This window comes from Trachypithecus francoisi, unplaced genomic scaffold, assembly GCF_009764315.1.
Source record: "Trachypithecus francoisi isolate TF-2019V2 unplaced genomic scaffold, Tfra_2.0 Lachesis_group11, whole genome shotgun sequence".
Taxonomy (NCBI): domain Eukaryota; kingdom Metazoa; phylum Chordata; class Mammalia; order Primates; family Cercopithecidae; genus Trachypithecus; species Trachypithecus francoisi.
This window is the reverse complement of record NW_022681456.1, coordinates 110,583,885-110,599,490: the sequence shown is the minus strand read 5'-3', so window position 1 is coordinate 110,599,490 and position 15,606 is coordinate 110,583,885. Positions and strand designations below refer to the sequence as shown.

The 15,606-nt window shown below is 41.0% G+C and overlaps 1 protein-coding gene across 4 annotated transcripts in view; it reads left to right on the top strand.

The window, feature by feature from the left end:
* Positions 1 to 15,606, top strand: part of SLCO1C1 (solute carrier organic anion transporter family member 1C1) — a 69,562-nt gene that overhangs the window by 33,928 nt on the left and 20,028 nt on the right. For all 4 annotated transcript variants that reach the window (XM_033222714.1, XM_033222715.1, XM_033222716.1 and 1 more), the window contains one exon: positions 14,939 to 15,134. In XM_033222714.1, coding sequence (XP_033078605.1) covers positions 14,939 to 15,134 — 196 coding nt within the window. The remainder of the gene's footprint in view (positions 1 to 14,938; positions 15,135 to 15,606) is intronic.

The following is a 15,606-nucleotide window of genomic DNA, read 5'->3' as shown; positions in this document are numbered from 1 at the left end:
TGTCTATTGTTCCCAACTTTATGTCCATGTGTGTCCAATATTTAGCTCCCACTGATATGTGAGAACATGTAGTATTTGGTTTTCTGTTTCTGAGTTAGTTCACTTAGGATAATGGCCTCCAGCTCCATCTGTGTTGCTGCAAAGGGCATGATTTCATTCTTTCTATGATTGCATAATATTCCGTGGTGTATATGTACCACATTTTCTTTATTCAATCCGTTGTTGATGGGTGACTGATTCCATGTTTTTGCTATTGTGAATAGAGCTGTGATGAACATATGGGTGCATGTGTCCTTTTGATAGGATACTTTATTTTCTTTTCAATTTATACCCACTGATGGATTGCTAGGTCATGTCCCGACCTGCAAGACAGTCGAACGGGCCCTGGAAGGGGAAATGGGAATGGAGGAGACAAGAAAACACGAGAAATGGAGACAAGACAAATAGCCTGATCAAGTCTCGTTTAATGGTGGCGGTGCAAAGCCTTATATAGGCTGCAGAGGAAGAGGTTGGGCCAGGGTGGTGACAGGAGGCTGGGTTTACTCAAATTACAATTGCACGTGTGCCATTGGTTGATAATTTTCCTGGGCGTGGGATTGCGCCTGAGCTGTAGGCTGCATATCTTCCTGGGCGGGAAAAATGTTTGCACGCACGGGAAAGGTTAGCGCGAGCGCAGGAAAGGTTAGCACCCGCGGGAAAGGTTAGCGTGCGCGGGAAAGGTTTGTAATGAAGAACCCGGAAATGTGCCATCTTGTCTCTGCTTTGCGGAGATCAAGCAACAGAGGTCGGCTAATTCCGGGCCTCATGGCTCCAGACAGATCCCCCCTTTTTTATATATAATTGTGGCTAGAAGATTGTCCCGCAGGAACTGCGCCTGTCTTAGGTTGGAGTAATGCATCTCATCACTGGTACCCGTCATGGGATTAGGCAGTAGCTTATGACGGCCCTCCTGTCTTAGGTTAGTGAGAGATGATACTCTCTTACCCATCATTGGCTGTCCAGTTCAGCGCATAGGGAAGGTGGTCATAGTGGGTGTGAGTATGAACCACCGCGATCTTCTTGTTCTAGGTGATGATAATGGACCTGTATAGGTTTTGCTTGGATAGCCTCGACCTGTTGCTTAATGAAGGCCATGAGCTTATTGAAGACCAAAGGTCCTACAGAGAGTAAGAGCAACAGGCAAAGCAGGGGGCCCAGGAATGGCATAAGATAGGGAAGGAGTCCATGGAACCCAGTCCAAAACGGGTTATCGGTTATTTCTTTTTGTCGTTTTTCTAGTTCTTCTTGTAGATGCTTGATTTTATCTCTGATGATCCCGGATTTGTTGGCATAGAAACAGCACTTCTCCTGTAAAGCCAAGCAGATGCCTCCCTGTTCTGCAGTTAGTAAATCTAGGCCTCTTCTATTTTGGAGCACTACTTCTGCCAGGGAATCTACCTGATCTTGTAAATCTTGTATAGTACTTGAAATGGCCTGCATATCTGAGATCAATTGGCGAGACAATTTGGTGTATTGAGTAACAGAAACCCCTAGGCCTGTAGCCCCAGTTGCTATGGCAGTAGTTATGCCTAATCCTGCAAGTAAGGGGATAAATTGTATTGCCCTTTTGTTTCTTCCTAAAAAGTGATCTATAGCTGGGATAGGTACAGGTTCATCTCCAGGGATAATGTCTATGTCTGGCAAAAGTGTGGCTAAGACACAGCATCCTGTCCAGTTAGTAGGTAAATAGGTATAAGCCCTATTATTGCCACATATAAAAACTGAGCTGTTGGCCGGGCGCGGTGGCTCAAGCCTGTAATCCCAGCACTTTGGGAGGCCGAGACGGGCGGATCACGAGGTCAGAAGATCAAGACCATCCTGGCTAACATGGTGAAACCCCGTCTCTACTAAAAATACAAATAAACTAGCCGGGCGACGTGGCGGGCGCCTGTAGTCCCAGCTACTCGGGAGGCTGAAGCAGGAGAATGGCGTGAACCCGGGAGGCGGAGCTTGCAGTGAGCTGAGATCCGGCCACTGCACTCCAGCCTGGGCGGCAGAGCGAGACTCCGTCTCAAAAAAAAAAAAAAAAAACTGAGCTGTTTGGGGCACACAACGATTGGAAAATATTTGCTATGGTGGAACAATTATTGAATTCATTGAATCCTACATCGAGGTCGTAAATGTTATTAAGGGGAGGGGAGTAGATGCAAGAGGAACTAGGAATTCTAAAGGCTATACTTTAAGGGGAGGAATTATGGTGCAAGGGGTATTGGATGTATAATTTAAGTCATTGCTGGGTATGGCAAGAGGAACGGGATCTCCTGATTGCAGACACAGCCAGCAGTCATTAGCTAGACTAGAGTTGGAATTGTTAAGCAGGTTATGAGTAGCAGTGAGGAGGTCAAAGGTCTGGGCATCAATTTTCTCTTTCCCTCGGGCTTTGGGCAAGGCCAAGGGGTGGTAGTGAATTTCCGGGTATAGGGACCTTTGTAACTCTTCAAGTTTTTGTATACCCTAATTTCTCGGACCTTGTCTTGTGGTCCTCCTCCGTCAGAGATATGAAGAGGGGGGTGAATATTCCAGCAGACAGGCTGTCCTACAATTCCAGTACAGCCAGCTAATACAAGGTTATTGGTATTTCCTAAAACTGTAGGGATATTACTGGCCCCTATAGTAGGGGTTCTAGATCTTGTTAAGATAGCAGTATAGTATGTTTTATTGCCAGAGGTACATTCTTGATAAGTAGTGTAGCAGGAACTATGCATAGCAGTCTTAAATGTGTCACAAGGGCAGGTTGTGGTATCCCCTCCGCTAGATAATCTTGGGGTTGACACACACCTCCACTTAAGGGAGTTACTAGGCAGGTATGCTGTGTAAGCGGAGCAGGACACGGTTGAGATGTATGTATTTGGAGGGGAGGTCACATATCCCCCCAAACAATCACAGAGCTTACCGTGTCATTGTTGTATATATGTAAGGGCCTCATGGGGATTACCGAAGCCGACATAAACCTGGAACGCTTGGCAGATCAGCACCATGGTCCAGAGGGGCTTGTAGTTGGAGTTCATCTCTGCAATAGAGGAAAAGAGTACTCTCAGGGAGAAAATTATTCCCTGGATTGGCTATTGTTAGGTACCTGTCTTACCAGTCACTCTGGTAGCCATCTGGCTGCATCATGAGTTTGAGAAAAAACACAAACTGAGCCTCTTCCCCAGATTAACACTGGGTCTGGACCATGTCATGTGTTGTCTAAGGGGTCTTTCCACTTAACCATGGCAAATTGTTTTTTGGATTCGGAATGCCAAAATTGATCGGCTGCTGATCTGTTCAGGTTATCCAAATTTAAAAAATTTAAAATAAAAAGTGTGTGATTAAGGATATTTCTAGGGGTGCCCTTAGTAGGGTACCATTCTCCCTTTTTTATTTTGTCAATAGTGGTTTTTAAGGATAGGTGTGCTCTTTCAACTATTCCTTGTCCTTGAGGGTTATATGGAATTCCAGTAATGTGTTTTATTTGTAATTTAAGACAGAAGTCTTGAAAGGCTTTGGATGTATAGCCAGGACCATTGTCTGTTTTTAGTTGTTTAGGCTTTCTAACTATGGAAAAACAGTGTAGTAAATGAGCTATGACATGTTTGGTAGCTTCTCCTGTTTGTAAGGTGGCTAGTATAAATCCACTAAATGTATTTATACATACATGGACGTATTTTAAGTTACCGAATTCTGAATAATGAGTGACATCCATTTGCCAGATCATGTTAGGAACTTGTCTTCTTGGGTTAATTCCTAAATGAGGGACTGGCAGGTATGTTATACAGGTCTGGCATTGTTTAACTATTTGTCTTGCTTGTTCTCTAGTTATTTTAAACATCAGTCTCAAAGTTTGAGCATTAAGATGGTGTAAGGCATGAGTAGCCTGTGCTTGGGCTAGATTTGTATTTGTAGCTATGGCTACCGTCTTGGTTGCCATATCAGCCAGTTGGTTGCCCTGGGATAGAGGTCCTGGTAATCCAGAGTGAGCTCTAATATGTCCAAGAAAGAAAGGAGTTGATCTGTCACGTATTAATTGCTGGCATTGTAAAAATAACTTGGCTGTGTCTGACACATGTTTGATTTGTGCTACAGTCTCAAGTAAAGGTATTGAGTGAGCTAAGTATGCACTATCAGTATAAATATTAAGAGCCTGATCAGGGAAGGCTAACAGCACCGCGATTAGGGCTTGCAATTCTACTAGCTGAGCTGAAGTATGACTGGTTTTGAATTTAACAGTGGTGTCAGCAAAGGTATATGCAGCAGTTCCTGTGGATGGACCCATCAGTGAATACTAATAAGGCATTGTCTAAAGGTGTTTTACTGATGACATGAGGGAAGACAAAAGCATGTAGCTTACAAAATTGGATAAGCTTGTTTGGCAGGTAATGGTTATCTAAGTTACCGGCATAAGAGGCGCAAGCAATTGGCCACGTTTCAGTATTTTGCATCAACCAATGGTTTTGTGGCTTAGAATAAGGTTGTATGATTGTAAAAGGTTCAATTCCAAAAAATTTTTTGCTATTGTCTCTACCTAAGATGATTAAATCGGCTAAGGCATCATAATAGGGGAGTAATACCTTTTAGGATGATGAAGGCAAGTGGACCCACATAATAGGGTTATTTTGCCAGAATAAACCAGTAGGTGTCAGTGTTGTGTTAAAGATTAAAAAGGTTAATGGCTGTGAATAGTCTATGTTGGTAACAAATTGTTCAGCAATGGCCACCTCTACTTTATTAAGTGATAAAAGAGCTTCTTTTGATAACGACCTAAGGGACTTAGGGTTGGGGTCACCTCTCAGGGTGTTGAATAAAGGTTTTAAGTCTCCCGTGGTGAGTTTTAAGTATGGTCGAAGCCAATTTGTGTCTCCAAGGAGCTTTTGGAAATCATTGAGGGTTTGTAACTTATCTTTACGGATAACTGCCTTTTGATTAGTAATTTTAGGTCCATTTATTTGAAAACCTAAATATGTATAAGGGTCTTGTAGTTGTATTTTTTCTGGAGCTATTTGTAACCCCGCTGTGGTTAGTTCTTGCTTGAGTTGAGCAAAACACTGTAAAACTTGTTCTCCCATTTTTCCTGCCATGAAGATATCATCCATGTAATGTATAATGTATATTTGTTTCCATGTCTCTCTAACTGAGTGTATGGCTGTAGCCACATATTCTTGACACAAGGTGGGACTGTTGGCCATACCTTGAGGTAACACTTTCCACTGGTATCGCTTCATGGGTTCTTTAAAATTTATAGATGGTAAGCTAAAGGCAAATCGTTTTTGGTCAGTAGGATGAAGGGGAATTGTAAAAAAGCAATCTTTAAGGTCTATAATAATTTTAAAATATCCTTGAGGGATTGCAACTGGAGAAGGTAGCCCTGGCTGTAAGGTGCCCATAAGGACCATAGTAGCATTTACTGCTCTTAAATGTTGTAAGAGTCTCCACTTTCTGGATTTCTTTTTTATGACAAATATGGAGATGTTCCAAGGAGAGTTGCTTTCGGTAATGTGTCCTGCCTCTAATTGTTCCTGCACTAACTGTTGGGCAGCGGCAAGCTTCTCATTGGTTAGTGGCCATTGATCAACCCAAACGGGTTCATCTGACTTCCAAGTGATTGGGTCAGCACTTTTTTGGGGTGCAGACATGTCAATGCCACGGTTAAAAATTTCCAAGCCCCCTTTTATCCAATTTTCCTATGGCTGGGATTGGCTGCAAAATGCCATCTTCTCTTTTTCCTAACCCTTTCCCAGGGTGGTAGCCCTGAGCCAACATTTGTGCAGTGACTATATTATTTGGGCTACACATCATGACCCTCATTTGGGAGAGAAGATCTCTACCCCAAAGGTTAACAGGCAAATCAGGGATAACAAGTGGCTTAATGAGACCGGAATTACTTTCTTGATCTCTCCAGGTGAGATATTTGGAACTTTGTCTAGGGTTATTACTTTGCCCGGTTCCTCATAAATTTGTTAAGGTCTCTGAAGTGGGCCAACTGGCGGGCCAATCTTGTTATTTAATAATTGTTACATCAGCCCCTGTGTCTATCAGTCCTGTAAGTAACTTTCCGTCTAGCCACAAGGTGAGAGAGGGTTTTTGATTAGTAATGGGCTGTACCCAGTGGATGTCTGAGGATCCGAATCCTCCCTTTCCCCTTAGGGGCGATTGGACTTTACTAGCTGTTTTTAGCAATGGCAACAGGAGTAACTGTGCTATTCTATCCCCTTGAGGAATGATAATGATGTTGTCAATAGCCTTGGCCATGATTTTGATTTCTCCTATATAATCACTATCAACTATTCCCGGAAAGACCTGTAGGCCTTTCATGGTGACACTGCTTCTCCCTAGGATTAATCCAAACATGTTTGAGGGTAGGGGTCCATATACCCCAGTACCTAAGGCTTGAGGTCCCATTTCAGGGGTTAATACTGTGTGGGAGGTGGAACAGAGGTCCAATCTTGCACTTCCTGGGGTTGCTCTACTAAGTTGTGAAACGGATTGTGGTTGGTTGGTACAAAACTGACCACCCCATAAGCTTGTTTCGGGGCCTGGGGCCGGCCCCTCAATCCGTTTCCCTGTTGAGGTGTTAGGGGATTTCCTTGATTGTCAATTTTAGATTTACATTCGTTGCCCCAATGTTTTCCTCTTTTACACCTAGGGCAGAGGCCTGGGGCTTTGGCCTCTAAGGTCTTAGCTAGCTCTCCCTTACAATCCCTAGCAAAGTGTCCCATTTTTCCGCACTTGAAGCACCCCTTGCTATTCTTATTTTTACTAGCGAGGAAGTCTTTTACGGTTTGTCCAGTAAAGGCAGCAGCCATAGCCAAACCCTGTTGATATGAGGGCCCTATGTCTGAACAGAGGTGGATGTAGCCTGTTAAGTCTGTTTTCTATCTATAAGGTCTGATTGCTGCCTGACAAGCCGGGTTAGCGTTTTCGTAAGCTAGCTGTTTTACATAATCCACCCCTGCCTCGGCATTTCCAAATATTCTGCTGGCCGTGGTTAAAAGTCTATGTACAAAGTCTGCAAAAGGCTCATCAGGTCCCTGTTTGACCCCCGTGAGCAAGGCTCCTGGATCCCCCTTAACAGGGAGTTTTCTCCAGGCTTTGGTAGCCGCTGCTTGGATTTGAGAAAACAGTCCATGATCGTACTGCATCTGAGCATCGGTTTCTGTGTAGTTACCCGAGCCAGTTAGCATATCAAAATCCCAACCATTTCCGGCTTGTTGGTTTCTCTTGGCCGTATCTCTACAATTTTCATAAAATTCTGACTTCCAAATCAGATGGTCGCCTCCGGAAAGAACTGCTCTAACTAAGGTATTCCAATCTATGGGAGTGAGCCAATTTTTGGCCACAGATTCGACTATGGCCAGGGTGTACAGGGCAGTAGCTCCGTATTGCGAGACAGCGGTTTTTAGTTCTTTTATTACAGTAAATTCAAACCCATTGTAGTGTCTCCAGGCTCGGCCCTGCGCATCTGTAGTTTCCGTTACTGGAAAAACGTCTCGAGGAGAGGAATCCTCCCTATCCCTACTACCAAGCGACCTTCCTTTTGGGACATGCTGTCCGGGTCTCTGAGGGTGAGAGTGTTTCTCTATTCCTTTAGGGTATTGAACGCTCTCACTTCCTGTCCTTAATTTCTGCAACCTAGTGATTAAAGACTGATGTAGTTCTTCGAGCTTTATTTGCTCTTCAAGTTGTGCAATCTTTTATCTAAGCTCCTCTTTTGGGTCTATTACTGCCATAACTGTGGGGGCAGAAGCCTTATTATAGGGAGGGGGATAAGTAAGAGTTTGTGGCCAGTCAGAATTATGATATTTTGCTGCCTCTTCCTCTAAATTATCCCAGTTTACTTCTGAAGGGTTAAGGTTATTTTTACTTTTGTTTTCATTAGTTGTAGGTAAAACTGGGTATTTTTTTGGCCTTTTCCTTATTTGATGTTTCTATATTTGTTATTGAGGGGACCCCAGCCTCTTCCTCGTCACTTTGTAGCGATATAAGGTCTATTTCTTTGTTAGGTGTGGATTTTTCAAGGTCGGTTTGGGAGCTGCCTCTTAATATTTCCTCAGTCTGAGTAACCACTGCCATTACCTCAGGATCTTTTTCTTTTTCCTTTTTATCTATTATATCTTTGATCAGATTCCAATAAGAAAAGGCTGTTATCAGAACCTTTTCTGGTCCAAAAGTACTATAATAATCTTGAAAACAATCTCCCACTCTACGCCACCTCTTTATGTCAATGGTCCCCTCTTGTGGAAACCAAGGGCAGGTTTCTTTTACAAAATCAAAAAATTTAAACAAATCATTACTTTTAACCTTTACTCCTCGTGTTTTTAGGGCCTCTTTTAACTGCCCTACATAAATCTGATGCTGGCTTAATTCTTGTCCCATAATCAGACACTATTACTCACCTCTGGTTCCAATGCGGCAGGTTCCCACGATGTCCGGAGGAATTTCTTCTACTTTCACTTTCGGCCGACCTTAGTGCGTTCTTCCTCACTCTTTCACCCGTGTCCAGGTCCCTGTTCGGGCGCCAGGTGTCCCGACCTGCAGGACAGTCAAACGGGCCCTGGAAGGGGGAGTGGGAATGGAGGAGACAAGAAAACACGAGAAATGGAGACAAGACAAATAGCCTGATCAAGTCTCGTTTAATGGTGGCGGTGCAATGCCTTATATAGGCTGGCAGAGGAAGAGGTTGGGCCAGGGCGGTGACAGGAGGCTGGGCTTACTCAAATTACAATTGCGCATGCGCTGTGGGTCTGTAATTTTCCCAGGCGCGGGATTGCGCCTGAGCTGTAGGCTGCATATCTTCCTGGGCGGGAAAAATGTTTACGCGCACGCGGGAAAGGTTAGGGCGCTTAGGAAAGGTTTGTAATGAAGAACCCGGAAATGTGCCATCTTGTCTCCGCTTTGTGGAGATCAAGCAACAGAGGTCGGCTAATTCCGGACCTCGTGGCTCTGGACAAGGTCAAATGTTAGTTCAACTCTTAGTTATTTGAGAAGTATCCAAACTGCTCTCCATAATAGCTGGACTGATTTACATTCCCACCAAAAAATGTGCAAGTATCCCCTTTTCTCCTCAGCCTCACCAACATCTGTTATTTTTTGACTTTTTAACAAAAGCCATTTTGACTGGTGTGAGATGGTTTCTCATTGTGGTTTTTATTTGCATTTCTGTGATGATTATTTCTGAAGAGCATTTCTTCATATCTCTGTTGGCTGCTTACATTTTTTTGTTTGTTTGTTTGTTTTGGGGGGTTTTTTGTTTGTTTGTTTGTTTTGAGACAGAGTCTCTTTCTCTGTGCCGCCCACGCTGGAGTGCAGTGGCGCGATCTCAGCTCACTGCAAGCTCCGACTCCCGCACTCACGCCATTTGCCTGCCTCAGCCTCCCGAGTAGCTGGGACTACAGGTGCCCGCCACCACGCCTGGCTAATTTTTTGTGTTTTTAGTAGAGACGGGATTTCACTGTGTTAGCCAGGATGGTGTCGATCTCCTGACCTCATGATCCGCCCACCTCAGCCTCCCAAAGTGCTGGGATTACAGGCATGAGCCACCGCACCCGGCCACATATTTTCTTTTGTGAAGTGTCTGTACTTGTCCATTGTCTACTTTTTAATGGAGTTATATGCTATTTTCTTGTTGTTTTAAGTCTGGATATTAGATCTTCATCAAATGCATAGTTCATGAATATTTTCTCCCATTCTGTAGAATATCTGTTTACTTCCTTGATGGTGTCTCTTGCTGTGCAGAGCTCTTTAGTTTAATTAACTTACCAATTTTTGGTTTTGTTGCAGTTGCTTTTGAGGACAAAGACATAAATTGTTTGCCAAGTGTGATACTGAGAAGGGTATTTACTAGGCTTTCTTCAGGATTTTTATAGTTTAGATTCTTACCCATAAGTCTTTAATCCATGTTGAGTTAATTTTTATATATGATGATAAAAAGGGGTTCAGTTTCATTCTTTTGCATATGACTAGCCAGTTATCACAGTACCATTTATTGAACATGGAGTCCTTTTTCCGTTTCTTGTTTTTGTCAGCTTTGTTGAAGATGAAATGGTTGTAGATGTGTGGCTTTATTTCAATTTAAGCTTCTCCTATAAATATTAAGTTACATACAAATGATCTTATCTTTTCCTTCTCAATACAGAGACTGTAATAATTTAGTCATTTTTGCTTAATTTCTTAGAATGCCTTTTGTAGACCTCTAGTAGACAAGATATATCAGCTATCATTTATGACAATGATTATCACTCTCAATTTTTGGAGGTGTTACACAGACAAGTAAGAAAAAATTAAGAGAATTATTTGAAGGACAGTAGCTTATAAAAGACATTATTATTATTCTTGTGAAAGTCCAGGATATAACATGAAGTTTACTAGGAGAGAAATTCTAAAACATCTCCAAGTACTATTATTATAACTCATAACTATTTCAATCCAAGGCATCGGTATGGAAATCAAAGTTTCTAGTTTCTAGTCTACTGTAATCTAGTCAAACATTTTACACATCCCTTATAACTCCTTTTTACATCAGTCTCAAGGAATAAGATCTTTAACCTGATGAGTGTGCTAAAACAATAATAATTATGTAATAAAATATAACAATATAATAATAAATTTGCTTTTAAATTTCTCTAAGTTTTTCTGATATTTGGGTAAATATGCATGTTGAATTCAAAAGAAAACACAGAAAATAAATTGAAACAAATTTTAGACACTAGTGTAAATTAATATTTCCATTTGGAATACTTCATTGATGGTAGATGGTAAAAATTTTTAGATCAACACATTTTATGATATGGGTGGAGAATAAATCAAAGTTTAATTTCGATCTCACTAAATGATTTAAAAATACCGAAAATGAAAGAGAAGCCTGAGGAGGGAAGAAACACGTCTTATATGATGTAAAGGAAATTTGTTATCAACTTGACCCACCATGGACAACTTAATACATCCTGTGAAATTTGAAAGGGAGAATCAAACCAACATTATATCTGAAATGTACTAATATTTTTTGAAATTGTGTTATAATTTAGTTATCTTGAAATAGGAGAGTAAGATATCAGGAGAAGTGCTATAAATTAATACACTAAAGTTTATTCATTTAGCACATTTTATTGGAAACCATTGAAGGAACATGGGATTCAATTCAATTCACCATTCTTCCTCTGAGGGTTTGGTTGGAGGTTGGGATACATGAATTGAAAACACTAGCAGGTAATTGTTAAAGCATCAAGTCTGCTGCCTATGGGCCCCTGCACAAGGAACACCTGATGAGCGAGAAAATGAGGTTCTGATGACCAAGTTGTGAGCCCTGGTGCCAAATGTGTCCCCTGGAAGCCCCATATGACTGGTGGAACCTGTGAGAAGGAACTCTACTTGGGGGAAGCTCAGAGTACTCTGGGAGAACAAACCTAATCTTGGAGCCAGGAAGAATTCTCAAGCAGAAGATGATCATACCTAAATCAAGAGAAAAGGATAAGAAAGTATTAAAAGATGAAAACATATGAAAGAGGGTAGAGGTTTTTATCAGACAAAGCAAATACCTTGTGCGGAAGGATCTGGAGTCAAGAAATATTCTGGAAGTTTCAAGGAAACACTGTCCACCAAAAAGAGGTAAATCAAGCAAGGATGTTCCTGATTTTTAATAATTTATACTGAGGGTGCAGATGTCCCTAGGATTATCTCATTTCAGTTCTCAGGCTATTCTAGGCTGTTGGGGGTGGGGGATGTCAATGGAATCCAACACGGCACATAGCTACAGACAAGGCTACACCTTGTGTTATTACTCCTTAAGTACCGAGTTCAATTGGTACTTTACAAAATAAAATAAAATGTTAGAAACATGCTCTGAAGATTTCAGTTTGGAGTTTGGTTTTCAGAAGATACTTTTTTCATAAACCAATTTGGAGATGGAATTGAGAGTGAAAATGTAGGACTCTGTTGTTTGTGTCAGCTTTGGCTTTGTGGAAGGCATTGATAGTCAGGTACTATGTTTTATATATTCATTGCACGTATGTGTGTGTGTAAAAGTAGGCACTTCAAGGATATATCTCAAATTCATAGCAGCACTTGCTTCGGGAGAAGGAAGATGAAACCTGAAACAAAGGGAAAACTAATTTTATCTACTTCCACATTTAAAAAAATCAGAAAATTTAGGAGAAACCATTAACATTAATTAATTGGGCCCTAAATAACTGGGTTTGTTGATATATTTTCTATTATCTATTCATTGTTTTTTAAAATAGTAATCAGGTGCCTCTAAGTTGCCTTTTGGCTATTCAGGTTTCCAGATTTTCATCTCTGCTGCTTACCATACCCAGGAACCTCAGTTCAAATGGAAAAGCAAAAGTTAGCATTTCTTCTCTTTTTCATTTCGCTAACTTCATGATCATGCCCCCTTTAAGGTGGGATGATTTCTAATATGATAATTTAAATGTTAACTTATACAACCTATGGTCAAATAAAAACAGATGAATCAAAATGTCCCTTTGTTATCATCTGTACATGTTAGAAATATTTTGCGGGGGTCTGGCCTGCAGTCCCCAGCTGCATGACAGCTGAGACACGTACTCAGACACAGATAATCACTATGACAGTGGGCCAGGGGGCTGCCGGCACTAGGGGCCCAAGAGAGTTGGCTGCCCCTCCAAGCTGGTAACGCTTGCATTTGTTTAGTACAGATTTAATTGGCAAAGGCTTTGAGTCAACACACCTGTGGGTAATTAACCTGGTTGCCCACCCCCCCAGGAGATGACCATCCTGCCTGTGATCAAAGGTTGATTTTTAGGACCGCATGAGTAAATAAGCTATTTAGATAAACTCCCCTATATTCCTTTGTATCTGCGCCCTAAGTTATCTGGTTCCTGAAAAGAGAATCTGGCTGCCTTCAGCCAAACTATCTGAAGTTATGCAAACCACGCTCGGTCTTCCAAGAGGGTCTGCTTCTTTCTATTCCTATAATTTCTTCTGCCACTCTGACTGATCTCCCACAATATATTTTTTTAAATAATGTAATAGCAAGCCAGAGACCATTGTATGTTGATATTTGGGGTTCTATGATGCTTTGTTAAGAAACTAAATATATAAACTGAAAAAGAACAAAAAAAGGGAAAGAAAGAAGAAAATTTGCATGTCATTATCACTAGATGTCAGTGTTTTCATTTTTATTTTACAATTTCACATTGGGTTGTAAGTCAGACTTGTGTACTTGAGATTATTTTTTACTACAGCAAATGCTGATTTTGTCTTTGAACCTTATCTGTTGACTAGAGTACATGCAAACTTTAGCCCTTTCATTATTTGAAGGAGATGGATTATCTCAAAACCTCAAGAAAACATGGACATCAATGACTGATAGGTAGACAATATGATAAATAAATTCTAATTAGCAGAGAATTTATTTATTGTTAAGTGCCAGATTGTTCTTCTTTAGAGTTACACCATTTACAATCCAACATATGGCACCAAAGTGCCTCTTTTCCCAAGTCTTTTGCAATACAAGTGTTCCATTCCCCACCCCACCTCCAATATTTTCATCTTCGTAAATCGGATGGATAGAAATTAATTGCATGATATTTTTGTGCTAAACGCTGTGCTGATAACTCTTCATAAATAATGGAATTTAGTGACCTCTACAATGCATTATTAGCTCCATATTATAGATGAGGAGACAGGTTTAGAGACATTCAAAGAATTACCTACAGTTGCACAGCTATTCAGCGTGGAACTGAGATCTAAACCCAGGCAGCTGGGATTCCAGAGTCTAAGCTCTTAACTACTAAGTTGAACCTCTTCCTAGTATTGTTTACAGCTCACAGTTATTAGATTACTAGTGAGGTTGCACATCTATCAGAAAAGATAATGTGCATCTATTTATCAAGGATTCTATTTCCCAAACCCCTGAAGGAGAGGCAACATAGCAGTGATTGAAAGCATAGGACTTAGGCCGGGCGCGGTGGCTCAAGCCTGTAATCCCAGCACTTTGGGAGGCCGAGACGGGCGGATCGCGAGGTCAGGAGATCAAGACCATCCTGGCTAACACGGTGAAACCCCGTCTCTACTAAAAATACAAAAACTAGCTGGGCGAGGTGGCGGGCGCCTGTAGTCCCAGCTACTCGGGAGGCTGAGGCAGGAGAATGGCGTAAACCCGGGAGGTGGAGCTTGCAGTGAGCTGAGATCCGGCCACTGCACTCCAGCCTGGGCGACAGAGCGAGACTCCGCCTCCAAAAAAAAAAAAAAAAAAAAAAAGAAAGCATAGGACTTGACGTCAGTCTGTCTGCATTCAAATCTGCTTTGCCCACTTACTAACTGTGACTGTGAACAAATAGCTCTCTGAAGTGAAGCTAATAATATGCCTACTCTTAAGGTTGTGGTGAAAATTCAATGTGATAATATTAACATATCAAATTCTCAGTTCAGTGGCTGGTACATTATAAGCAAATAAATATAGGTGGTGGTTGTTGTTATTAGGAAGGATACCGCACTCAAAGCTAAGGAGCTGACTCAACAAAAACAAATTTTGCCAGGGTGGGAGGCAGAAAACAGAAACCAAGACTTAAAAAAAAAAGTTTTCTGTATTCTATGTGCCTATTATTTTTTATACACAACATTAAAGAACATTAATGGGCACCTAATTGTACTTGTTAATGCTGGAATTGGACCAGAAAGACCAGAAAGATTTTTTGATTCATTTGGTATTTATTAATTTAATACTCTGTGCTAGACATTGTGCTAGACAGAACCTGAGACCATACAGTTGTACCACCATTAATCTATAGCCTAGACATTCATCATACACTCTTTGTATACGTCAGTAGATGATAGTGACTATTTCTATAATTTAAAGTGACAAAATAATCTTTAGAAAGTTTGTGTTATTGCACTCAGATCTTTTTCAGAGATTCACAAATGATATATTTTTCTCATTTCTCAGGGCTCATCAACATTCCAGCAGTGGCACTTGGAATATTCTCTGGGGGGATAGTTATGAAAAAATTCAGAATCAGTGTGTGTGGAGCTGCAAAACTCTACTTGGGATCATCTGTCTTTGGTTACCTCCTATTCCTTTCCCTGTTTGCACTGGGCTGTGAAAATTCTGATGTGGCAGGACTAACTGTCTCCTACCAAGGGTATGTTCCCTCATTAAATAGTTTGAGGATATTGGTTTGTTTAACTAAATCAATTATTGGTGGAGCTGCAAAAAGGAATTTGATTTTTAAACAACACAACTATGGAATAACTGACAATATTTAGAATCTGTTATTATCACCAGAATTTGTCATCTCCTTTGATTTTAGAGAAATATAAAAATTGCTAAACCCGTATTTTACACTAGAGAACCAACCTGATTAATTTAGAAAAACAACATGATAGTGGAAATACAAACCTTGAATCATGCCTCTGTCTATTCTTAATGAAATCATGTACATGTGGTTTAAACTAATCCAATTTCAATTTTCCCATCTTAAAAACAGAATAACTACCTTTTAAACCTTTGTAGGGTTTAAGCAAGCTAACATACATGAAAGTGAATACTACTTGCCTGACACAAAATAAATGTGCCATTCATGGAAACAATAGTTTTTTTCTCCTTTGGACATC